The sequence below is a fragment of the Battus philenor genome, unplaced genomic scaffold (genome assembly GCF_028537555.1).
Source record: "Battus philenor isolate CCGP_79_NKW_IND1 unplaced genomic scaffold, ilBatPhil1.0.hap1 SCAF_7, whole genome shotgun sequence".
Taxonomy (NCBI): Eukaryota; Metazoa; Arthropoda; class Insecta; order Lepidoptera; family Papilionidae; genus Battus; species Battus philenor.
Genome location: NW_027181737.1, coordinates 12,258,020 through 12,285,525, shown reverse-complemented (window position 1 = coordinate 12,285,525; position 27,506 = coordinate 12,258,020). Strand labels below are relative to the sequence as shown.

At 32.9% G+C, this 27,506-nt stretch overlaps 4 protein-coding genes across 6 annotated transcripts in view; 3 read left to right on the top strand and 1 right to left on the bottom strand.

The window, feature by feature from the left end:
* Positions 1-9,519, top strand: part of LOC137931333 (ATP-binding cassette sub-family G member 8) — a 72,706-nt gene extending 63,187 nt beyond the window's left edge. For all 3 annotated transcript variants that reach the window (XM_068774805.1, XM_068774806.1, XM_068774803.1), the window contains 10 exons: positions 276-431; positions 779-970; positions 1,348-1,617; positions 2,214-2,331; positions 2,954-3,134; positions 3,743-3,866; positions 4,964-5,128; positions 5,653-5,773; positions 6,297-6,580; positions 7,363-9,519. In XM_068774805.1, coding sequence (XP_068630906.1) covers positions 276-431; positions 779-970; positions 1,348-1,617; positions 2,214-2,331; positions 2,954-3,134; positions 3,743-3,866; positions 4,964-5,128; positions 5,653-5,773; positions 6,297-6,580; positions 7,363-7,620 — 1,869 coding nt within the window. In that variant the 3' untranslated portion in view covers positions 7,621-9,519. The remainder of the gene's footprint in view (positions 1-275; positions 432-778; positions 971-1,347; positions 1,618-2,213; positions 2,332-2,953; positions 3,135-3,742; positions 3,867-4,963; positions 5,129-5,652; positions 5,774-6,296; positions 6,581-7,362) is intronic.
* A 796-nt stretch (positions 9,520-10,315) lies between these two features.
* Positions 10,316-16,450, bottom strand: LOC137931094 (spermatogenesis-associated protein 6). Its single transcript, XM_068774494.1, has 6 exons — positions 16,267-16,450; positions 15,350-15,533; positions 14,618-14,787; positions 13,934-14,103; positions 12,416-12,541; positions 10,316-11,169 (listed from the first exon to the last, which is right to left on the bottom strand). Exons 1-6 carry the CDS (start codon positions 16,309-16,311, stop codon positions 10,944-10,946), a joined length of 921 nt encoding a protein of 306 aa, XP_068630595.1. The 5' UTR covers positions 16,312-16,450; the 3' UTR covers positions 10,316-10,943.
* A 277-nt stretch (positions 16,451-16,727) lies between these two features.
* phr6-4 ((6-4)-photolyase) lies at positions 16,728-18,426 on the top strand. Its single transcript, XM_068774403.1, has 2 exons — positions 16,728-16,876; positions 16,948-18,426. Exons 1-2 carry the CDS (start codon positions 16,790-16,792, stop codon positions 18,364-18,366), a joined length of 1,506 nt encoding a protein of 501 aa, XP_068630504.1. The 5' UTR covers positions 16,728-16,789; the 3' UTR covers positions 18,367-18,426.
* A 450-nt stretch (positions 18,427-18,876) lies between these two features.
* Positions 18,877-27,506, top strand: part of Ctns (Cystinosin) — a 52,382-nt gene continuing 43,752 nt past the window's right edge. Inside the window, exons 1-2 of the mRNA XM_068774399.1 lie at positions 18,877-19,059; positions 21,467-21,535. The gene's annotated coding sequence lies outside the window, so the exon portion shown is untranslated. The remainder of the gene's footprint in view (positions 19,060-21,466; positions 21,536-27,506) is intronic.

The window sequence follows — 27,506 nt, the reverse complement described above, 5'->3', positions numbered from 1 at the left end:
AAATTACATAGCTGTTTATACACCCGCGGGAAAATCATAAAGGGTTCCGTCTGTAACGCAGCGTATAAATTGGCACGCCGTTAGCTGGAAGTGCGACGCATCATACAACGGTGTTCTTGAAAGCGAGTTGTATGTCAAACAAGATTGATGTTCAAAGAGAGTCGACTCGGGATCGGGATCTGTGTGTGAACAGTTATCCGATAGGCGTATAGTTTCTATCGTGGAAGTTACAAAATCATATTACTTATATTAAGATTGAAAATTTGGATTTTCAGGTGAACAGTCTAGAAATAACATCGCCGGATAATAAATCGACACTTCTCGTATCCGGTTTAAGCTTCGAAGTGAAGTCAGGAGAGATCTTGGCGGTGCTGGCTACGTCCCAGCACGAAGCTACGGGTCTATTGGATGTGCTAGCAGGAGTCCGTAAAGTGAGTTTTTTGTCATACTTATTTTATTCATTTTATTGTGAAAACTTGTGTATCATTATCATTTTAGTCGCAGGAAGTCCACTGCTGGACATTCCTCCATGGATTGCCAATAAAACCGCTAGGAAACAGACTATATCCAAAGTCTTCCGACGACCTTTGTAAAGTCATCGGTCTTTTTTGCTTCATTTTCATTCCACAATCTTAAGACCCCATTGGAAGACGCTAGATGCAAGCCAGTATTGTGTTACATAACAGTGTTGACAGTAAATACCGCCAGTCTAATAATAGTCAGTTTAATAAAAGTCTTTAATCGACAGTTTTGTTACAATTATGATTCTCTTTGCTAGAAACTGTCAGGCGATATAGTGCTCAACGGCCAGCCAGTAGCATCTTCAACTCTCCGTAAGGTGGTAGCTTACGTAAGAAAGGATACATCACTGTGTCCATCGATGACAGTGGAACACACTTTACGATTTCACGCAGCTCTCAGAAGGCCAAGACATAATCACAGTCAAGTTAAAATGGACGACAAAGACCGGGTAAGTCGATATTTATTTGAATAAACACATTTGGATGTTGTCGTTCAAGATGGCGTCGATTTCAAAATGGCGCGAAACCGTTGGCGTTATTTGACTGAAATTATTACAGAACTAAACTACAATTAAACATGTTTCCAATAGTGAATTTCAGATTTATTTTTTTCTTTTAAATGTATAAAGTTTCGTCAAATGTTTTTTTGTGTATTACCTTTATAAAAGTGTTAATTATTTTTTTTTGATTAATTTAATTCAAAAGTGCGTTTAAAACATACACTTTTATACTTAAGTAATCGAAAATAGACCTTGCTTATTGGCGACAATATGTATTTAATGGTTTAATATTAGTCCATCTAATTTAGATTATTGTTTTATTACAGATAAACCTTTTAATAGAAGAGCTGGGGCTCGAACAAGTCCGAGATACGAACGTAAGCCGCCTAACTCGCTCTGAGATCCGAAGACTCAATGTCGCCTGTCAATTGTTATTAGACATGGCGATATTAATACTGGATCAGCCCACCAGGGAAATGGACATTTTCGACACCTTCTTTCTCGTGGAGTACTTGAGAAACTGGGCCAGTACTGGACGTGTTGTTATAATGTCGTTGCACCCACCTACTTATGAGATATTCGCTATGCTTACTAAGGTGAGTCCCAGATTTTTTTTTATCTTAGAATTTTCTTTTACATTTGTGGTGCATAGAATTTTTTACACACATACATATACGAGGACTTTACTATTGTCAATTAAGCGAGATACTTCACGTAATTACCTGTTGACTGTAATGATACACATACCGCAAGCCCTGTGACCGCGTTTACGTTACCAAGAGGATACAACTAAGAAGAAAGGATATGTTGGTAGTTACGTAGTAATATTAAAATGCTTCAGATACTTCGATTTTATCGATTATATCGATTTTAAGAACTACAAGATAAAAAAGCGAACGCGTGTCTGTCATTGATTTGTTTTATTTGCTTTTTATCGACTAATTTTTATATTTTGTGCACACGTTTAATTTTAACCATAATCTATATTTTATTTCGTGTTAAATTTCCACTATATATTTTCTATTGAAGTCTTAACGCTATTTGCTGGTGTACTTTCTATTTTTAGTTTCTATAAGGGACCAGTAAAATTGACGTCAAAAGACGCGACATCTTCGCTTTCTATTGCCGAAATTAAAATTTAAATTAAATAATTAGTGAGAGCAAATTTTCATTAATTTGAATATGTTTTCAGGTTGTATTGATATCAGCCGGTAGAACAATGTTTAGCGGATACAGAAGAGACATGTTGCCATATTTTGCTTCCATCGATTACCCCTGTCCTGCGTTCAAAAATCCTTCCGATTATTATTGTGAGTTATTTAATGTTATAAACTATACCATGGTTAGGGCACTCTGACATCTAACTTATAATGTTTGTTGTTATTTAAAAAATGTACTTCTCTATTTAAATAGTTCATTTATAAAATATACGATATAATGTCGTAACTTGTTTCCTCTATATTGATAGCAATATTGATAATGTGATATGATAGTGTAATATGAAAGCTTTATTCAATTATGACTCAGAAGAGTTACACACGCTTTGAAATTATTATTTCAATTACTAATATTTAAAGTAATTTAATTTTGGGTCTGAAATACCGGTGACTGTTGGGATCGAAAGGTTGTCTCGTGGTGACCTCAAGCCGGTTGTCGCGGCGTGGGTAGCACTCCCACTAGCTGGACAGACGACATAATCGAGGTAGCAGGAGGTCACTAGAAGCGAGCAATGCAAGAGCGGTTATCGTAGCAATGTTTGGGTGATGTCTATGCCTTTCAGTAGGCTTCTATCGGCCGATATGATGATGATAATGATATGTTGAATTGTCAATTTGTTTCATTACAAATTAACATTATTCTCTTTGTACCTACTTGCGCAAACCTTTATTCTGGGTTTTCCATTGCTTTCTTAACTTTTTGTATTTTTTTCAGTGGACCTAGTAACTTTAGATGACTTATCAGCCGCGGCTATGTTGGAGTCATCTGGTCGTATAGAGGCTCTGGCTGGAGTGTTCGCAGGGGCTCAAGCGCCACCAGAACCTCCTCCACCGGTGCCTTTACCGTCCCCCCTCAACCGACCCAATGCGATAGTACAAGCTTTTGCTCTCGTCGAGTGAGTATAATAACCAAATTTAACTTACAAAAGACTATCAGTAAATTATCAATACATGCTTGGTTTCTAGGGAAGTTACTTTTCAGCATTTCATACATTTATTTTTTGCCTGAATTTACTGAGGTTTTCGCCTTGTATTTACTATACGTGTTTATGTCAGTATTTTTTACCAGACAAACAGACCCACAATTTTTTTTTCAATTTTTTTTTCTGCACTTTAGTCGGTACGCCTTAAGCAAAACTCTATTTTAACCGGGCATATTTGTAGATTTTTTTAGGATTAAATTTTAGCAAGGATCAAGATATTTATGAGATTTCCACCTATATACTATCTTATCACGATGTATGTGGAACCATAAGGCTTAGAGATTTAAAATTTGGTTACTTTCTCTGAGTAGATGTCAGCTGAGAATGGATTTTCAAAAATCCTCACGAAAAGTTAGAGGTTTGAGATGGCGTTTGTTAATTTCGCGAAGCGGGCGGTAGACAACATTTTTATATTTAATTCTATATATTATATTTATAATTTATGAATGTTTATGGACATACATTAAGCTTATAATCGAAATATAAATAAAGTAATACTTATCTCTTTTTATATTTTTCAGAAAAAGTTTGCTTTATACGCAAATGACGACTCTGTCTAATGTGATAACTAGAGTTCTCATAGCAGCGGTCATGTCTCTCATCACAGGCACCGTCTTCTGGGACCTGCCTTCAACGGATTCTAAGGTATAATAAATAACCTTTGAACTCTCTCAAAACTTTTCTTTAATATTGTTATTAAGGTTAGCATTTTATAACTAAAACTACACGACTAGAGTCTACACTTAGAAAAAGACCTGCCTATATTAAACCCCAGTATTAGGCTATAACAAATACGCCCACAGCTACTGTATAAAGGACTATTCGGAAAGTGGTCACAAAAATGAACTTAATTTTTAGTGGACCCAATATGGAACTCTCGTTGATTTAGGTTTTTGAAGTCATATAGTTTCCAGATAATTTGACTTTACATTCTAGGCGTACACAAATAATGACTGTAGAAATGATGTAAAGTAAATAATATAAATAAATGATGTACACTGTGAGCGATTTGCTGCGCAGCATTTGTGCACCTTCTCATATGCCAAAAGCTTACAGATCTGCCAGAGTTGATTAAGATAGAAGAAAATAATTAAACAATATACAAAACAGTGAGAGAAATCTCCTTGTCGTAGATTTTTTAATCGATAATATATCACATTCTATTTACTCTCATTGAGTATACATATATCCGAGCTGATAATACAAACTCTCAATAAATACATTAGTCACTTCCGCGACCCGACCCACAGACTGAAAAAATCTTCGTTATTATCCGTCAATTACGACGTCCATTTGTATAGACATTTTTTCAATACCCAAAATCACCATTAGAAACTTGGCAGGCATATATTGGATGCATTTTAGATTATAAAACAAAAATAAGACCAAAGTTGTGTTGGTAGCCGTTAATAATAATGTTTGTGTTTAATAACCATGGATTCACTATATATTACTATGTCATATTTATTCAATTCAGACAACCGTATTATGCAAATATATCAGTACAATATAAAACAAAAAAGAAAAGGCAAATTCTAATAAAAAGAAAAACAAATACTTCGATAATTAGTAATTTAAGTAGAAAATAAAACAAAAAGTAATAATAATGAATAATTTAATTACAAATAAAACGTTGGGTTTTAACACACTTTTATTAAATCTACATTTTTTGCACGAGTACGATATTTAATTAAGCCAATACAAAATTGAGACGTGTTATATAAAGTATGATTATTTCCCAGCTGACACAGAACGATAGGATCGGCTTCCACTACGCGGTGATGTGTTTATCAGCGTGGCCATTGTTGCTTTGGCTCAGCGCACGCGAAGCTAGCTCCATGCGCCATCACGTCGAGAGAGATGTCGCCGTCGGACTCTACTCCCGAACTGTGTTCATAATCTTTGACGTAAGTTCTTTAAAAATATTTATCGAACTTTTCGTAAAATCTACCAATGGGATGGTTAAGATTAACCAAAGAAGGAACTGAAATGAACAATATTAGGCCCATGTCAAAAGAGATTGTTATTAACTGAAAATTTGGGTTACTTAAATAGCGAAAAGAGGTTTTTTTCTTCTGGTCTCGATTAGTGGTATTTATCAATGGTTTACAAGTAACCAACCAGTTGACGTGTCCAATTTCGTTCCGCCTAATAGTTTTAAAATTTACACAAAATTATTGAGTTAAATTTTTTATTATAATAATAAACATAAACGAAGTATAAATAATTTTTATAAATATTTATGTATAAATATACATTTTAATGATATTTTTAATTGATTAATTACGTATTTTAAAACTTATTATTTCTGGACGTAGACAAATCCAAAAACACTAAAATCCACAAAATTTATTGACGAATTCCTGAATTATAAAAGGTGTAAAGTACACGACTTTGTTCTATATATATAAAATTGATTTTTTTATTCTAGCAATTCCTGGAATTATGGTCGGCGGGTTTAACTTGGCTCGCATACATAATGCCAAGTTACGCGATGAGTGGCTTATATGCGCAGTCTCCGGGATCATTCGACGGTTTCTATGTTTATATAGGTAAAACTATTTTCTTATTACCTAGATTTTCAAAGTTACAGTAAATCGAATTTTCATTCAGGATAAATTCGTCTCCAAAGATTTTTTCGTCTCTCTCAAACTACTCACATTGTATGTATACGCGCCTTCTGTACATTAAATATATTTAATATTTAATTTTAATTACATAGATAGCATATAGATGCGCCAAGCATACAATCTATCAATTTTAATGATTTTTTTACAAACAAAACACACAGAACAGGTGGCCATTAGGACCTTTAGTTTCTAGAGGCTAAAGGTGTAAGCCTAGAGGCTCTCGACTGGCAAGCGCAGTGTAGGCTTTCATTGAGCAGATGATCTAGTTAAGGTCGTCAGAAGACGCTGAATGCTGGCCGCATTTTACGGGTTTTATTGAGAATCTATGGCGGAAGTCTATGTTCAGCAGTGAAAGTTCTACGGCTGAATATATGATGATATGGGCACTCCTCAAGGATTTCATCCTTGTATAACTATAATATACAATAGATAAAACAATTTTCAGGCTTTACGCTTCTGTACCTTATCAGCGTACAAATGCTTTGTCGAGCAATGGTGTTCCTCATACCAATGGAGAAGACAGCTTCTGTTGTTTCTGGACTGATACTTCTACTTACCACGTTGGTGAATGGAGCCTTATTGCACCAACATGACCTACCTCCATACGTCCGATGGTTGGAATTCGTATCGCCGTCTAGATGGACCATACCGGAGATACTACAGAGAGAACTCAGCGAAACTTCTCTAAGAAGTAGCATCAGCAAAGATAACAGATGTACTAATAAACAGGTTAGTTTAACTAAAATAAATAATATTGAAGCATTAATCTAAAAAACTAATAGCCCAGTATGTGTGTCATGTTTCTAAAACATGTTTTAATTAGATAAAATTATTTAATTCCACAGGTTTCCCATAAATAAACGTAAACTCGAACTTTGATGACTAACCCCCTGAAAGTTAATAAAACAATTAGGTATATTAAAAATGTTGGTTTAATAAAAAAAAAAATTTTGGAAAGCGAAAACTACATAGCAACATAACATAGTACATTTTTTAACATAATTGATTAAAGTTAGATATATATGGGATTCTTCCTAGGGCTGGTAGGTCTTGGAGGATAACAACACGAAACGTGAAGTAGAATTGTGTATATTAATCAAACATAGCCCATATTTATACCGATTTAAAACGTTGAAAACAATTTTCAACCAAAAGAGATTGTCAGCCAATTACAAGTCACAAGAATTATATATCTGTGGAGGGGAATCCCTTTATGATCACGATGTCATAATTTAGCTTCTACAACTGTAATAATTTTTACATCTATTCACAAAAAGCACTTTTTTAACAATAGACCATTGTCTTATAACTTTTGTCTATGGTTTACAGAAGAAGTTTTTTTATGTTAACGCAAAAAATTATTTACTATTACAATAGTTACAGTTATCACGTGAATTCTTTTGATTAATTTTCTAACGACGGCCCCTACCGCTCAACATTCAGATTTTGGATTGACGTTGATTTATGGGACTTTATTTTGTTAATCTGTTCAATGCTTTTGTCTATTTCAGAGGCCATATCAAGACATAATAGTACACTCACCATGCCCGCCGCCAAATGGCACACAAGTGCTGTCGAATTATGAGTATTTAAGATCCGAGAATATATGGGAATGGAATGAATACAGTTTCCTCGTAGCACTGGCTGTCTTCTACGCAGTGTTTGCTCTAGTCGCCATCTTGGCATTTGTGTTAGATTGCACTAAATACGTTAAGACTAAAGAGAGGAAGTCGATAAAAGGTCACAAAGTTACTGTGAATACACCCTAAGGAACTTTGGGGTTGCTATTAACAGACGGACATGTATTTTAGAGAGGTAAAATATAACCTGTAATGTAAATACATTACTTAATCACTTTGCATTGTTGTTCTCGTGGTGATGGTCGCGAACCCCCTGGAAACGAAGTTACATTCATCATCATCATGCTACTTCGCCTGTTTCTATCTTCGGCATCGTGGAGCGCAGTATGAAGGTTTCAAGAGACAATCACGATCTGTCGGACGTTTGCCTTCGAGTCTGCTCAATATTATTATTCAATATTGTCGATTAAATTCCGGATCCAATTAAGTCTATGTATCTTACTTCTTTATAGGTTATAACTTATACCTCTTTTGCAGTTTATTTATACATGGTTTGAATATGTTATGATACATCTTATCCAAAATCAAGCAAGCTATATATTCACCTTTATAAAGCTTGTACTATTTCCAATCACCCTGTTTATTACATGATAAAATAAATGAAAAAAATGGATTTGTTTAGTATAATGTATCAATAGTATTGCTTTTGCGTGTTAAATATTAAACCATCACAAAGAACTTATAAGTGAAACAAGATGAGAAATTAAGATTTAAAATACACTGCAAGAAATAAAATTAATTTACCAAGGTGTCTATTACTCTAAGTCTGATGATATATATTTGTCTTATTTCTTGTAGTACCGTATTATTTAGAAGGTATAGCCTATTTAGTATACTGTATAACATAATCAATAAACGAAATAGGTGTTTAATACATTTGGTTTCCGAAATTTTAAAATTGAATTTGGAATATTCTATTAAAGTGACTGTTTTCATTGTTCATTTTTATTTATCGATTGACTTGATAATCGGTATAATTAAACCGACGCGGCGATTCCTAATACAAACCGATGGGAAATGTATTTTTAAATGGCCGCCAATGAAAATGTAATAAACAAAACATTCCAATTAGTCGAATCTAAGAGAAATGGCGCTCTGTAAATTTAAACTTTATTCGTAATTTAAAGAAGATACTAGAAGTGAGAAGCGATTACTACATAACACACTATTACATAACTTATTATGTTTTGAAAATAACTACTTTTTTAATCACAGATGATTATAAAAAGAGAGAATATGAATACGAAGCAGATATTCTTAATAACAACTTCTTTACAGCGTCAGTAACTAGATTAAGTATAAATTGGTGCTCAATAGGTCACCATTTGCAATTAATTTAAGTAATGGTTCGTCATATTTGGTGCTACATATCATAAATAGGTATGTTCATAGATTTTACGGAAATACGTAATGTTATTTCTTGATTAAAATAACGTGGTATAAGCTGAAAATATATGTCTACCATCTAGCGAAACAAAATTTAAAAATGGAACGAATATGTTGTAGTGATGCACTTATAGTTTACGGTTCGAAGTAATCGATTATGTGTAATAAATCGATTTATTTTAGTAGAACTATTGTACAAAAAAATTACATCATTATTATACATTTTTTCGAAGGCTGAATATTATAACGTCTTCCGTCCATAATTAAAAAAATATCGTATTTTAAACTTAGTTTATAAGTTGATAACTTTGATATTACTTATATAGCCTTTCCTGTATCATTATTTATGTTTCTATTTTTAAAGCGTGCTTCTACTGTCAGCTGTTTGTATTCTTTACACTGTATTTATAACGTTACTAAAAAAATTTAGAATAATCTTAGAGCAATTAGAACACATATATGTTGTATATAAAGAAGTGCCGAATTTATTTAAAAATAATCGCACTGTCTAAAAGAATGCTCAGTTAAAGTTCGGAACAATAAAATGTTTAAATACCTTTGAGATACTAAGTTATGTAATCGTTCTTAATGAGCCATAGTAAAGAAAAAATCATAATTGTTAAGGTTACCGTACTGGACGATGTGATGGAATAAAAAAAAATAGTTAGTAATATTCGATTGTTTTATTTCAACAAAGCACATCAAATACATACTACTAATTAACACATACACATTCTTAATGTTCAATATACAACAGCTTTAGTTTACAGAAACAATGTCAAAAAGATTAAAAATTTTCTACGTCACTTAAATTACGAACATATAAAACAATTTTTAATATGTAAAATACAGATTCTAATTAGTTCTACATTTCCAAGAAAATGTAATGATATACAATAGATTTCCAAGAACGCAATTTACGAAATTTCACCAGCAAGAAAGGTTGATGGTGCGTTCAATAAAAAATCATATTTTCAAACAATTGTTCTCATAGGTATAAAAAATGGCTAAAATATTTTTGACATTTTAAAAATTATAAAGAGTGGGTTTTATGAAATTACACCCAGCAAAGGCAGAGTAGGCCTCACGAATCAATCTGGGACAGCTAGTCATGCAATATTAGCGTGAATTTTAACGGCCAATACTCCATGTATACATGTATTAAAAGTATGAAAAATTCAACTGACAATACTTAATAATTATTAACAATTTATTTGGCTGTCTATTTCAAGCAGTACAAAACAATAAATAAATAAATATTCATATATTTAACAATAAGATTGACCATTTTATTGCATTAACCTTGGAATATTTCCTTAATTATATATGTTATAACAATGTTTAATATTCTATATAAGACAAGGGACAAAAAATTATGCACATCAGTGAAAATGGAAGTTGTACTATTTCCTCCCTAGATGAAAGAAAGAGACAGATGATCTTATTGCACGACCATATTAGTAACGTAAAGTAAAAACGCGTTTACACATTACAATATTGTTGTTTAGTGACAAATTATACATCAATTATCTGTTTGTATCATATTTAGATTGATGAATAATAATTATCTCTTTGATAATTTGCTGTTTTTATTGGTTTTACGATGTTCTGGTCCAAAAAATATGATAGCATATTAAACAAAAAACAATAAAATAGCACACTGAGGCAGTGGTTGGTTACAAATAAGTCTGACCCGTTCCTCCTCGCATACGCAGGTACTATCAATATAGCAAACGAGAATGTTTCAACGTGCTTTCGATGGACACATTTAAATGTACCCTTACTTCTAACCTACACCATACAAGTTGTGCATTTTCCGGTAATAACTATGTTTGGCGAAGACAGTGGTATTATTGATTTATAATCCACATATACTGATATAATTATTTCTCAAGACAAATAAATTTGGTGAAATTAAACGTATTTAGCAGGAGTATAAAAGAATTATAAGCCGAGTGTACCTGATGCATTTTCAGAAGCATGTCAAGGGTGGGACGAAGTGGTATTTTTCTATACCATTTTTATAATTTAATTTTATATTTATACTTATCTTTTTTGGGGCTTCATCACCTGTCGTCGGAGTGAGTGTGAAAAAGCTCATGATATCGTTTGCAGATGTCGCAGATGCATGGCTGAGTAAGTTGGGTGCGGTAATCTCGTCGCGTTCGTGATGTACAGCTGTAACGTGGTTCATCCACATATCGACTCTCCAGCAGTACCTTCTGCAAGTTCTCCTCTTCAGGGAGATCAGCATTCGCTGCCTCCGTAATATTCTGTTCGCTGACGGTGATTCTGTAAAAAATGTAATAGAATAATTGGTAAAAAAAATATTTTATTTGATTATCTAAGAATATAATTTATTAGGGTTGTAAAGGGGTAAATATATAGCACGTTTGTCAGCATAAAGCTTTAATAAAAAGCTTAAATAAAAATATGACATACATTACATAAATAAAACAAACTATAAATCGTAATACGTATTTTACCGACTACTGTAATAATTATATTAATTTTCATTTCTACAATTTTCTCAATGCCCGAATTGTTTTAAGCTAGTAATAAATTATAATTGTAGTATTATTACAAATAGTGATACATGCTATTTAATCTAAGTTTATTCAAAATTGGAAATACAATTTCAAATATTTTACAGTAATTTGTTATTTTCAACTAGCAACACAACACAAAAAACTAAAGTACAGATACTTTAATTTAAAAATGTTTATCTGTTCAACATTCTAACGAAATTACTTCGTACCCAATATCTTCATCGAAATCTTTAATATTGTCTTCGCGTGCATTCACGTGATTAGCAAACCAGGGTGTAGTGCTGGAAGTCTCTACATAATATACGTTGTAAGGTTGTCCGCGTATTGGACGAGCGGGGGAGGGACGGCGGGTAGCCGGAGACGAGTTGACGCGGCCTTTCTTGTCAAATCTAAGGCACCAGAATTAAGGCTTTTTTATTTCGAAACGAGACAGGTAGAGCTTTCCCATGATTGTAGGTATTATAATAATAATAAATAAGTAATTTAGTTGACAAAAATATGTGACAGTGTATGTGTATATGTGAGTGTGAGAGGGTATGTGTGTAAGTAAGAGTTTGTGCGTTATATATACGGTTGTTTATATTACAGTAACTCTTTGAAATTACTATAAAACGGACAGGTACCTAGATTTTCAGGTTTTTTAAACCTTTTACATTGCCCTATCTTATTACATACTTATATTTGCAACAGTACAGTACCCGGCGAAAAATATTGTACATCGAATTTTGGAAAGAGACAATCGGCTAATTTCGGCTTCGAGAGCACTATCTCTGTTCCACACTACCTATGTTACGTTTTGTCAGTCGTTGTATTTCCTGCAACAGAGATAACGCTCTATTATCAGCAATATTTATCGCCGGGTACTGTAATATTTATTACGCAGGGCATTTTTGTAGGGCTTAGCTCGAATTCAATAGAATACTAAAAATAATTCGCACTGCGCCTATGTAGCGGGTTTTATAGCAACTAACTAAAAACGTTATACACACTTGGGACAGCCGCAAACAACTTTTTCTTTCGGTTCAAAACTGCTACACGATCTCGACTCAATCGATGGTGACCGGGAGAGCGAACGCACTGTTGGATGCGGAAATTTCTGTATATTGCACTTGGCTCTGTAACATAAAAAATAAGTCACATGCTAGAAGTAATGCGATGTATAAAGAGATTTCAAACAAGTACTTCGTTTTTGAGATTTAATTAAAAAATATATTTAAAGAATAATTTATATTTATAATTATTTTATGATTACGAATGAAATATACAGTGATACCCCGCTTTAAGCGAGGGATACGTTCCAAAAAAAATCGCGTTAACTGAAATCCGCATATAACGAGGTTTATGATTAAAACATAGTCAAAAATTATTACAAAAAAATACAAATCATTTTAATCAATCACTTTAATTCTAGGAACACTTTATAATACATACTCTTATTTTTTACGGAAAAATACATCTATTGTCTTTTCGGTAACGTTTTGTTTATTCTTGTAAAATACGTTCATAACACCCAACACTGTTTTTAATTTTTTGACAGATGGGCAAGACACCATAGAGAAGTTGATGACTATATTATATTTATACGCACTCCTTCGCGTAATTCGAGGCATTTAGGCGCGGAATATGCAATTCGCGTTATAACGGGGACGCGTAAAGCGGGGTATTACTGTAATATGAAATGGACAGAGACCAACAAGAACCACGAATAAAGATATCGATTTTTTTTTAATTTACAGATACAACTTCGTAAAATGACGGGTTATAACGATAATGACGTCACGAACTTATATATAGCCTCGTTTAAAAAAAAAATCATTCACTACATATATTAGGGGGACCCGAAAGCAATGTCGTTTCTGTCAAAATATTTTACAGAAAAATTAAAATTTTTACCGCTCCGGCATTGAAAAAATTGTATATATATATAGGTATATTGTTGATTAGAAAAAAAAACTTGTTAAAAATGTAGTCGTGTGAATTTAACTTAAGGAAGCGACATTACTTTCCGGTCCTCGTAATATTAAATCGGACCATCCTGGCAGTCAATTAAAAAATTATTATTAGTTTATATTTTTTTCCATTAAACCATACTTTCCCATCACATAAATTATGAAATTCATTGCTTTAATTGGCTCTGTGATATGTAACACAGCCCAATTGAAACCATATGTCAGTAATAACTTTAAAGAACCACTAACAACCATTGATCCTTTATCCACTAATAAACAATAGTTTATTACAATTATTGTGTAAGTTGGAGGTGCTGTATTTCAATTACTGAGCTGATAATAACTTTTCATGTTCATAGTCCAGTGGATTGACACACTTACTGCTACTTAATCCTTAAAGTTCACTGTAGAACATCCGGCCACATGGTAGATAAACACCCCGAGCGCTTCATACAGACTACTTACACCTGTTCCTTTAGGAATTCTATGAACGAAGCCTATCTAGCAGTAGTCGCTCTATGATGGAAGTAAATTGTACATTTCTTAAAGTTACATCACCTGTGATATGTTGGTGTGTGACAGACCGGCTTCTGTCTGTATCCATCTGGGACTGGTCTTGGCACGCACTGACATTTACTGACATTGATCATCACATTTTTATTCTTCTGATTCCATAATTCATCTATCCGTACTTTTGTAGCTATTTCGATTTTTGGAGATAAAATGCCCTAAAAATATTACAAATATTAGCCATTCTTTGTGGCATAGGCAACTTTCCACAAGCCTACAGAATAAAAAGTAAAATATTTGTCGAGAAACCTAATTTCATGCGTGAGAATTTCTAATTCTGGTCTCTGTTGATCATAAATATCAAGTTTGAATTGATTGACAAAGTTGGAATGATTTAAAGGAATGGTGAAAGGCAGTAGTTATTAAACAGAGATGTATTCATTTTTACAGGGTGATTATAGTTATAGATATGAATAGGAATTTTGAAAATACTTTTTATTACTGTATATATTATCATAACATTACTTATTATTTTCGAAACAATTGATTTTGGACAGAGTGTAATGTACATTAATTGACAACAGACCATACATTCAGCATTTTAAAACCTTTACACTTATAACCAATCAACCTATATAATAATTATGCACTGAAAATCTGTAATCTGTGTAATTGAGGGTAATTAATGGAGAAAAGTAAAAAAAAATCATTACTATAACAATATATAATTACAGGAAAGCCTTTAGACCTCCGCATGAGTAGATCAACCCCGTCACTGGAACACATGTTAGGTGGGAATAAGACATCATTAAGCGAGCCTAGGTACTGTGCCAGCATGACACACTTCCCTGTATTACAGCTATCGCTCCATTGGACCAGCTCGCAATATATAGTTTCATCTTCTGCAAAATAACAGAATTTTCGCCTATCATCATCAGAGACCAAAGCCATGTGAAACACCCATGTCTCATCACAATACCAGTCGCAATTTTTTATGTTGCTGAACCAATTTAGACCATTGGATGGACCATTATTCAGCCATTGGACATCCACTTCTGGACACATGCTGCCCCCATAGATTTCCGATAGAACTGGTTGGATGTGGTCTAAATATGAAACTATTTAATTTAAATGTAACATGATTAGAAGTAAGCAAAAACAGTTGCTTAATTCTATAGCATTATGATATGATATGTACTATATGCGAAAGATATATGACATATGATCACAATTGCTATAAACAAAGTTTCTAAGCAGAAGTTTACCTGCTGTAATTTAAACGTCTAGTGTGCTTATAAGTAATTACTTAATTTTTTAACAGGTCTTATTCTTGGTTTCTATTTATAAAACCCATAAAAGCGTATCATTACAATTTAGCCATTATTTACCTTATCAAACTTATCATAAACTAGACATCTCCTGTAGTCAGTAAAGAAAATAATGTTTTGTGCATAGTGTACTTACTTAACAAGCAGCAAATATTGTTAAGAGCACAAGTCTCTCTAAAACGCTTGCGGAAGTAGAATGAATCTCTGAAGAGGAGTGGAAAGGTTGGCGGGAGCATACATGTCTGGTAACTTGTGCCAAGGGCAAATACTATAAGAGATACACGGCCTGATTGGCATAGCCACACACCCGGACATGATACCTAAAAAATATAAATATTATTTATTTATTTATATATATATATATGTGTGTGTGTGTGTGTGTCTAGTGATTCAACTGTTAAATTAGAGAGTGTTTTCATACCAGATTGTGTCATCATAAATGAGTAATATCATAAATTCTATTAAAAGACTTCATTGATTTTGATAGACAGAGGCAAATTATATCTAAATATTATTTAAATTAGTGAATAAAACAGTTTATTGTATTAGGCTGTATTGACACTTGTTAATAAATCTTATGATGCTTTTCATTAGGATATTTTTTAGACAAGTACTGATGAAACATATTCTTTGAAGACTAACTGTTCTGGATATTTCGAATGAGCGATTTTTGGTTTTTTACATTAACAATATATATTTAAATAAGATTCTTTTTTTGTTTCGATGGTTAAATAAACACCAGTTGTATATATTTTGTCAACAGATGTTATGACATTTTACTAGCCATTGGTAAAAGAAAATAGTGCATTTTTTAACCAAAAAAAATGATTTTAAAATTTATTACTAAAGCTACGATAATAAAATAAGCTGTCTTATCTCTAGCTACCGTCGTAAGTCTAGTAGAAGTCATATATTTTGGATTGATACTTAATGTTGTTGGCTAATATAGTTTACATGTCAACCACGCAGTACTGGATAGTAAAATTCCGTCAAATATTATCACTTTTTTCTGTAAATCCGTGATGGTGATGAAATGCTTGAAATCTGTTTTACCTTCTGGACATCAATTTGAACAGTTAGTTCTATAACTTTTGGCATATTATAACGTCACTTCATAATTTGATGGGTTAAAAAAACATATTTACATAACTTTCGACATTTTAATAAGTGTAATTTTTAAATAAGAATTTACTTTATCAAAAATTATTACCTAGAATATTATTAAACTTTAGATTCTAATGTTATGACACGACGTCGTCATAGCAACTGTCAAAACCAAACTTAAAGACATATTTCCTAGTTTAACTAAATAATGTTTAAAATTCCAAGAGTTTATTATGTTTAATATATAATTTCAAAGTAAAATTAAATGTGCTTAGTGGCAACATAATATTGATAACAATGTTTTATTCTTACAAATAAAAAACATTAACATTATTGGGTACATAAATGATGACAGGTTGCTTTGATTCATGTTTATGGTCGATATATATGAACATAATATTGTAGTTGGAAGATACGTAGCTTTAATAATAATAGTTATATTTATAAAAACAATTGGAAATTTTAATTAAAAATGGCTAAAACACCAACAGTTCTGCATTGGTTTCGTTTAGATTTACGAATACACGATAACCTCGCGTTAAGAAATGCTATTAATGAAGTGAGAATTATTATGTTATTTATTTACAGGTATTAGTGATAGTTATTAATGTTACTTTTTCGTGATTTTAGGCGGAAAATCGGAAACATGTTTTAAGGCCTGTATATATTTTAAATACCGACAACTTCAGTAATTCGGGGCATAACAGGTTACGATTTCTATTACAAAGTTTAAAAGATTTAGACGCTAGTCTACGAAAATTGAATACTCGTTTGTATGTATTACGAGGTAAGCCAATTGATTGCCTGCCAAGTTTATTTAAAAAATGGCAAGTTAAATTTTTAACTTCACAAGTTGATATTGATCCTGAAATAGTTGAACAAGATGAAGCTATAGAAAAAATCGCTGAAAAAAGTGATATTTTTATTGTTAAACGTGTTCAACACACAGTTTATGATTTCAATGCTGTTCTTAAAAAGAATAATGGTAGTGTACCACTTACATATCAAAAATTTCTTTCTCTAGTTCAGGATGTGCAAGTTAAAGAAATAATAGAAATTAAAAAAGAAATTTCAGAGTGTTGTAAGGCGTCGGATTTTAATTCTGATGAATTTAATGTTCCATCCTTGGAAGAAATTGGTATTGACATAACAAATCTTTCTGAATGTAAATATCCTGGAGGTGAAACTGAAGGTATATTGAGACTTAATATGTATATGTCTAGAAAAGAGTGGGTTTGTAAATTTGAAAAACCAAATTCATCACCTAATAGTATTGAACCTAGTACCACAGTTTTAAGTCCATATCTAAGTCATGGTTGTCTATCATCAAAACTATTTTATCATAAGCTTAAACAAGTTGAAAATGGAATGCCACATACCCTACCACCTGTATCACTTCTAGGGCAACTAATGTGGAGGGAATTTTATTACACTGCTGGTGCGGGAACAGAAAACTTTGATAGAATGGTTGGTAATAAGATTTGTACACAGATTCCCTGGGGAAAAAATGAAGAGCATTTAAAAGCTTGGGCAGAAGGCATGACGGGCTATCCCTTTGTTGATGCTATAATGCGCCAATTAAAGACTGAAGGATGGATTCATCATTTAGCTCGACACATGGTTGCTTGCTTCTTAACAAGAGGTGATTTATGGATATCTTGGGAGGAAGGGGCAAAAGTATTTGAAAAATATCTCCTTGATTATGATTGGTCTTTAAATGCTGGTAACTGGATGTGGTTATCAGCATCTGCTTTTTTTTATAAATACTTCAGAGTTTATAGCCCTGTTGCATTTGGAAAGAAAACCGATAAAGATGGTCTTTATATTAGAAAGTATGTTCCAGAATTAAAGAAATACCCTAATGAATATATTTATGAGCCTTGGAAAGCACCTAAGTCAGTGCAAACAACTGCTGGTTGCATTATAGGGGAAGGGTATCCTAAAAGAATTGTTGATCATGAAAAAATTCATAAAGAAAACATACAAAAAATGTCATTAGCATATAAGATTAACAAAGAGAAAAAAGCTATGAAGAGACCAAGATCTTGATAGAACTTTTATGAGATTGTGATGTTTTATCTAAAATCTACCTCATATTTTTAAATGGAATTTAAATGGAATTTAGAACCTTAAGTTTAAATAAAGCATGAATAATTTGTTTAAAATAATTTAATTTGTTTTATACCTTGTATTAACATCCTACAATTTTACTAACATGCAATTAATAATAATTATGCAATTGAAGTTTATCTCCATAGTAGTTGGTATTTACCAAAAAGGTACCGTGCTTGATTATGTTAGCTGCGATTCTTTATGCAAGCTATATCATGATTAACTCCCCGAAATAGTTTTTTAAGGTAGTTAAAAATAAAATATTAAGTTCGTAATTTTTTAAGTCCATTTTTTTAAATGTAGAATCGTAGGTTACACATATGGAAATTAATAATTACAAAAATTAAATTTTATATTTTGAAGATCACAATTATACACATATAATTGATCGACAAATTTCTCTAATAAGTTTTCTTACAAATTGACATTAATTAACTAAATGTCAATGTCATGATCCAGTAGGGGAAAGGGCGTCGATTTAAAATGTAAAATGTGGATTACATATAGTATGATTTATATTTAAAACTTTTAACTACAAACATGTGAACAAAATGTGCACGTAATATGTGGGTAATGTGAGTTATAGGAAGGTAGCCAAACCTGGCAGATAATCATGGAAAAACACTTTAGGTAAGCTTTAACAAACTAAATTTTTAACATTTATTCATTAGCTCTGTCTTCATGAATAAAATATTGATAACTTTAAATATGTTTAATTAGCCGATAAAAACAAATACTATTGATTCCTCGGGAAAAGTTCGAATATAATAATTGGGACTCGTGGATAAAATGAAAACGATTACTATTATATATTTCACCTAAGAAATAATTTCCGGCTCAATATAATTTACGATGATATCGTACTGCAATAAACTGTGTAGGTTTAAGCATAAATTTAAGTAAAGATCTATCTTTGTAATAAACTCCAAATGAACTAATCTGAATCATGTCAATTTCTGAGGTGTTTATGTAAAATAGACAATGTAATAAATATAAATATAAATGCTCTACAAGTAAAACCATTATTTGTATTTACATTTGAAAATATACGTAGAGATACGAAAAAATCGTTATAGGTTTTAAATTAATGCATTCATGTTACCTTATATAAATATTCAAATTAAAGAACATTATGTTGTGACCTTTTCATTGTTAAAAATAAAGACAGTTTATTGCGCACTATTTAAAATAGTCATCATTACCATCATTTTGGATGTTTGATTTCATTAAGTTAAAAGTGTTAATTAATATATTTAAGATTCAATCTGTCAAGTGCCTCTTTTGGTACTTTCTGAGGGCTATCTATCTACAAAACTTCACATTAAAAACCAATGGTAAGATAATTAGATGCACCAAGAGATATGTTTTAGCTAAAAACCAGTAGCTTTGATCAAAGCTTTAATGAGTTACTGCAGATAAATTGATAATAAGAACTATTTTTTTTAAATCTTTACCACCATACAAACAGATGCAGTTAGTTGTCTCTTGTAATAATGATAATGATTAAAATTATGTGTTAAAATTATTGCATTTACATATTTTCTACACGCCCTCCATGTGATTAAAAAAACTGTCCCTTAAGGAATTTTATGCATAGTTTTTTTAAGGTGATACTGCCAATACTGTCATCTCATCATAAGCTGTAGGATTTCTACTGCTGCGGACCTGTCTCCATAGATTTCCTATATGACTAGTTGTAACATGTTTTATCGACCCAAACAAGGTTGTCAACAAAATGGGTGGACTTGCCACATTGCCTTTGCTGAACAGTTATTACCACACCAGAATCTTAAGGCCACAGCGGCCATCTGGACTGGTCTATCCACTGCCACTTCTAGTTGAAACTTCTACTGTGCAATATCAGTTATTTTCCTTTATGGATCTTTTTATTCCCGAATCATTCTCTGTGACTGTGAAAATAGGGGGCTAATATAATAGTTTTGTTAGGGGTTGTATTTATATACTTAATGAGATAAGTGTTCAATGCATGATTATCATGTTATTTAAAAGTTCACAGGAAAATAATTAAATAAGGAATTTATTTTACTTTAGTTGTTAGGTTGTGTTTTTTTTTAGGATTTTTATCAGACATACATCATAAAAATTAGCACCTAGTTGAGTGTGAGATAACACTATCTATTATGTGTGCTCAACATGTAAGAGGAAAAATATTATAATTTGCAACTTGTTTTACATATTATTCAGTTATAAATTAATGACACTAATACACAAGATGTCTCAAAAGATAATTTTTATTTAATAAGTTTTATTAAGTGTGACCTTGACCACTTATTAATAATAATATTATTAATTTAGAGTTTTTGAATGGGGTCGGTAAGCTTGTTATAGATTTTGTGATTCTTTTTGCAGTTTTATACCAGAAATTTTTGGTGTTTTTTAATATACAAGTATGTTCACGTGTCGATGGCTGCGTGATTGTATGGCTCACGTGTGTGTGGTGTTAAACTCTGACTTGATTTTGTATGCAGAAGGTCCTAGACCACAATTTTCCAATTGTCGAACAGTACTCTCTAATACTTACGACGATGGGATAAGAGGGTGCTCGCAAATGACTTCCTATTTGTTGGCTAGTGCTGTTGAATTAGGAGATAGATACTTGATTGGCAGACGTCCTGACCGTATGTTGCAATCTGCACAGGTCACTTTGTTATGTCCCCTTTCAATATTAGGTCGTAAAATTCTTTGTGATATTTAATTTGATAATATTATTTTATTACATATTAACTGCCCGGTAGTCGTAACGTGGTCGAATAGAAGTGAGCGAAGTGGTCGATCTTTGAAGCCCACTTTCTTTTGTTCCAAAGGTCAACCCACGATTATCACAAAAGCCAGCTGTTATTCTTAGATGAATTTCATTCGAGGCCCCAATACACTGTTTTAAATCTGTGACTTTTATTTCGGGCGTAAGATTGATCAATTTAAAATCAAAATAATGTAAAAATTTAACCGTATTTCTAAGAGCCGTTCTATCGTTTTATACTTTTAAATATATAATACTCGTTACAATTGTTTTCAGGTAACAATGGTGTCCGAAAAAATTAAATAAAACAAGAAATAAAATAACGAACAAAGACTGGGTCAATAGGTAAGTACTATACGTACTTGGAGTTATTTAAACGAATCATATGCATCGCTGTAATATTCTTCCTGGTAGCTTTTCAAGACCAAAGTATGGTGTCGGTGTTGGTATTATCGGAAATATTTCGGAAATTGCGATTTTTTTAAACTTTGCATATAGTTTAACATAAATTGTATGACAAATTACAAGTCACACGCTCACGACTGCCACTGCTGCAATTTAAAAAACTCGCTGACGTGCTTAAGAAAATAGATAGGGGTGTGCTATAGGGCGCCTAGGCACTAAGACAGTTAAGTGAAAATCTCCAACCATCATCATCTAAAAGAATGCGGAGAAGAAAAAGAGGCGATGGTAGTATTATGAATGGAAGAAAAGAGTACATAAGAAAATGTAAAGAACGAAATAAGATATACTAAAAGAACATAGAAAGATGACAGAAGGGAACGCTAAACGCTTGTAAATCAGTACACACGTGTACATGAATCAAAGTAATCACCATATCTATATCAGTTACACGGATTAAGACGACTGTAATGCATAATTTATCATATGTCTTCTGACGTTGTATGCATAAACCTTTCGAATTAAGATAATTACTTGTAATATTATCCGTTAAAATATAGGCTATCGAATTTAATATATGTATATGGAAACTGACTAGGAGAGTTAAGCTTAAAATGTTCCGGTTCAATGTGAAAACCGTGTTGCTATATGGATACGAGACGTGGATATGTTACCAAAGATATCTCTAAGTCTTCATTAACAACTGTCTTCGACGTATTCTCGGTATATACTGTCCTGAGAAAGTCTCCAACGTCGACAGATGTCGATCGACCATGTCATATCAAACAACCATACCATAGTATATCAAACGCAAGCAAGTGGAACTGGATAGGCCACACGCCCCGAAGGGACCCTGATCATATACGAGGACGTGGCCGCCTTAAGCAAACTTGGCGGCGGACGATCACTGCAGAAGTGATGGCAGTTGGGATGACGTGGAGCGAAGTAAAGCGTGAAGCTCAAGACCGTTTGGGATGGTGATGTACTGTGGACGCTCTCTGCCCAATATTGGGGACATATAAAGTATAATGGAACACTCGCGTGAAGTAAACCACATGGGATATACTAAACCTTTTTGTTTTTGACCTAACTTAATGCCCAAGTCTCATTGGCAGATTCTGTTGGTGTGAGGAAGCAGGATGATTAGTCTGAAACCAATATGGTAGCGAAGCTCTTCGACTTCATAGTGATTATTTCTCTTTGAGAAAAAAATACACTCTAAACTTTTATTTGGCCTTGGACTTTAATTAGAAACGGATATCTCCTTTAAATAGGCAGCTGTTTCTTCTTAAATATCCTTAAAAAAGTGATGGAATTATACCTATTAACCTTATGTTTGCCACAACGTGGCGTCTGTCAGTGTCAGGAATGATTTTTAAAAAATTATAATTGAAATATTATTGTTTATGATCCTGTGGTTTATAGTACACAAGCGATTTTAAACTGTATTTTTATGTTGATTCGATATAATATACCTTGCTTTATTTCGGACAGATTTGACCCGTACGTACTATGGTAGTTCAAACTGATATGTCCATAGGCAGTTGACAGGTTAATAAATTTTTAAACCTTTATTTTTTTGTTAGTTGTGAATAGCAAAACGGCTTAGATGATTACAGTGAGATATATAATAATTATGATTTATAGCGGCCAAAAAAATTGCTATTTATATAATAAAATCAGTCGGGCGGTAAACAGGATATAATGTTGTTATTGATATACGAGTTTTTATAACAAAACGTGCTTTAATATATCACGATTTGTTTTGTTTGACCCATTTAGAATTTTTCCATATGCCTATAGATAAACGTGATGTTATTAGAATAATTGATAACAGTGATGAGTCTGCCTGAGGATATACTCGATTTAAAATATATTTCAGATATGGTTGTTTTAATTTTATATACATGATTCTTATTAGTTACTTGATTCTGAAACAACCGAGCGGTACCGTTATATGGGACTACCACAATCGATTGTGTAAGGCTATCTACTATCGCCATCTACCAGAGCCGTCCAAAGTATTAATGTTCTGACGTTAAGAATATTGTAAGTACTGTAGCAACGCATGCGGCAAACAATGCGAATTACACAATTACCACTCTGCACTCTGCGTTTAGCACTAATCGGTGTAACATTACTCCTGAGGATGCCCCGTGGAGAGGTGAAACACGTGTTGAGTGATTAAACGGTGGTAGTTGTGTAATTGGCATTGTTTGCCGTATGCGTGTTTATCAGCGGGCTGCTGGGCGGTGCACTTTATTGCACGACAACTGTTGCATGGCGGAAGTCTTACTTCTTATTTTTAGTCTATGTATAACCACTAAAAGTCAGGGACTCCCCCAAAGATCGCCGTGATGACAGGTCCTGCGTTGCCCACATCTAACGATTTCCTGCGACTTTAACTATGTCGTCGGTCCACCTAGTGGAGCACCAACCCACGCCGCGTCAACCGGTTCGTGGACACTCGAGAACCTTTCGGCCCCAACGTCCCTCGGTTGCACGAGTGACCCGCCCCGCTCATAGCCAATTCAGACGCGCAATTCTTTGAGCTAAATATGTGTCTACCGTATATTAATAAATTTTCAGCAATAATGCGATTTTACATTGCGGTTATGCAATTATATTCTTTTACTACTTTAAATGCATCGATATTTTGGTCAAACATACATTTCAGTTCTAGAATTATCGATTCTGAACCTACATTTAAATTTTTATATCTAAGTATCAATTTATTTTACTTGTCTGTTACTAAAGTGATTTCAATTCATCGTAAAACTGTTTTAAAATATTTTACATTCTCTAGTGAGACATTCAATTGTTTTCCGTGCTTACATTGTATTTTTATATATCATAAAGTGCCGACATAAACGTGCCATTTGATGCAACAGGCGTTTTGAAATACAGAAACTTGGGTAAGTGCGCTTGCGTCCGACGCTACTGGTCTATGACTTCTCAGAAATACGGCCCGGGCTCAGTTCGGGAGAAAATGTAGGCTTTCCAAATTGATAGTCTACTAAAGATGTTATGAAAAATGACCATCATTAATATTAGTCAAGGTGACTTCGCAAAATTTACGCCTGCAAATGCTAAACAGATTTCCAATTTCTAAAACAAAATTGAAACTGTATACATGTTTATAAACATGTTGTATTAAACAGGAATTGATTATAGGTGTAAAAGCTTTAAGTAGATAGTTGTATAGCATTTGTCAGCAAAAAGCTTCGAAGCTGTATTTAATCATCCTATATATAGGGATCGCTCTGAAATATGGTTGTTCAAGTAAAATTCTGCTGGGACAGATAGTAAACAAAAAATAATTTTAATATGTAATAATTTTTGTATTAGGTGCATTAACATTGTAATCAATCATCATGAATAATGGTTAAAAAAAGAACAATGCAGGATGCGAAAAAGTTTAAAAATACCCGACAAGAATTGTTTTTCGATAAATTTTCCGTTCTTCCGCCGGATTTCAGATTGACGTTGATTAATGGGACACACAAACACACGCACACATTCCGGTATTCGGAATACCGGTATTGTAAGCCGCCCTATATATATATAAAAATGTGAGGATTTTTTTATTTCTATTTACTCTGCTTTCTACATTCACCGTTTCATTACAACGTTCATTACCTAGCCGTTACCGGATGATGCAACTTTGTACATTTTTTCACTCACGCACGATGACGACAGGCGGCCGCGAATCATTTATTTTAAGACAGCTCGCTAGTGTAGTTTGTATGACCTAATTAATATTTTTGAAACGAAGACAGACGGCCGTCACGTGGATTACACTATAAATGATTAAACGTCACTAGGATAACATAAAAAGCGTGTAATTGGATATTTTAAAGCAGGTCCAAACCATACATTATTTAATTTAGTAGCATGAGATTTCAGATTTGAACCATTACAATTGTTTTTAAACATGAATGAACGTAAGCTGCATTTGAAACCCTCTTTAAGAAAAAAATAAATTAAAACAAAGCCTTATTGGCAAGCTCACAGCCGCTTAGCGAGCCATGGAGGGCATAGCCTTTTTCATCCACTGATGAAAAAGGCTATGCCGACGTACGACTCTTACGTACGACTCACTAGTCGTAAGGAGAGCTATGTTCTGGAATCTCTATAGGATCGTATCAGAAATTAAATTCGCTGATGATAGAAAATAACCGACGTAGTTTAGCGAATTGGAAAGTTGACAGTGGGCAAGTTCAGATTACACTTAGTAAGGCATACAGGGAAAATAATCTAAAATGATTTTAATTAACACATTCCATGCTATGTGGGGCGTGTATACTACCTCCGCTGCACTTTCCGTTTAGGCCATTTGCAGAGGATTCTTAAAAAATGAATTGTTAGGTCGAATATAGATAACTTCACATCACGTATGCGTGTACGTAATTCATATTAAAATTTATAACTTTTCCTGTTAATTATAGCTTTGCAGTATTGAAAACAGTAAGCATACGTCTTAAACGCTTTTTTTTTAATTTTTAAAATTTGGGTCGTATACGCCCAACGCGGCTTGAATGAAAAATCTTAAAATATTGGCGTGCCACAAAACATGCATAAGCATAACGTAAATCGCCAAAAAAGATGTAAATAAATAAAATGACCCAAAAATCTATGATAAACAATGTAAAGAACTGTGATCTAGGAATGTAAATGAAGGAAGAAAAGCGATACAAGGAAGGGGTGTTGCAAGTGAGGAACAGCAAATTAAGTGTAGCATAAAAAGAAGGTATAAAAGACAACGTGAAGAATGAAAGAGAATTCAGAAAAAAAAGTCGAAAAACTTATTTTACCCGATTTTGTAACGACCCGACAAAGCAAGTAAACGCTGGTAAACGTTTTTTTGGTTCTGAGTGGAGACCACATACCGACTAGCGTAGCGTAAGATTTCGATGAGGTGGATTTTCGACCTTGTTAAGGTTATTGGAAGACACTGGATGCAGGCCGCTTCTAACCGATCCTTCCGCCTCTACAAGGGAGGCTTGTTTCTATCTACAGACCTACGGCTGAAATAATAATGACGATATTGCCTGATAAAATATCGAACCAGCTTTATTGAACCTTATGGTACATAGGTAATTACATCATATTTGGGAACACACACATATATATATATTGCGATTTGCTTAATTATATATATTGTTTAATTTCATTTTTACCCCGATACAAATGTCAAGGTTAGGCTTGTACATGAACAGGACAGACATAAAAAACTAAATAGATATTTATGGAATGAATAACAATTGTTTGTTGTAACAATTTACGACTTACGACGGTATTTTGTGTTTCAAATAACTGCACATAAATCATGTTTCATACCGGTATTGGACATTTTAACTACGTCTTGTTTTTATGTAATAAAATATTATTAAACATGTTTTTAATAATAACACGATTAAAAAACATTGTTTAAAATTGATAAATTATATTTCACTTTGACATATATATTTTACATGTTTCAAAATACTTTTGGTTACAAAATCTTACATAACAACTACATTGTGGTAAATCGTAAAAGTCTTTTTTTTAAATATTTAATTGCTATGAGGTCTATAGGGTGATTGGATATAGTTAGTGCAATACGGATACGATTATGACTATTTCTGTAAGTCGCCCGTGCCGCTAGAGAGGACATTTTCCACCACCCGATGCCACTGATGCCGAAAGGGAGAATTTTTAATTAAGAGATTTTATTTTTAGCTGTGACCTACGAAGCTGATTGCTGATAAGCCCACTAACGCTTTTAAAGCTTTTACACCTATTTCCAATTGCCACGTATACGGACTATACTTAATAGTATTTTGGAAAAATTTCAAATCAACCTTCAGTTATAACAAATTTATTACATATAAAGAGGTATGCTTCTTTATCGCTTAAGATGTACATCGATCTA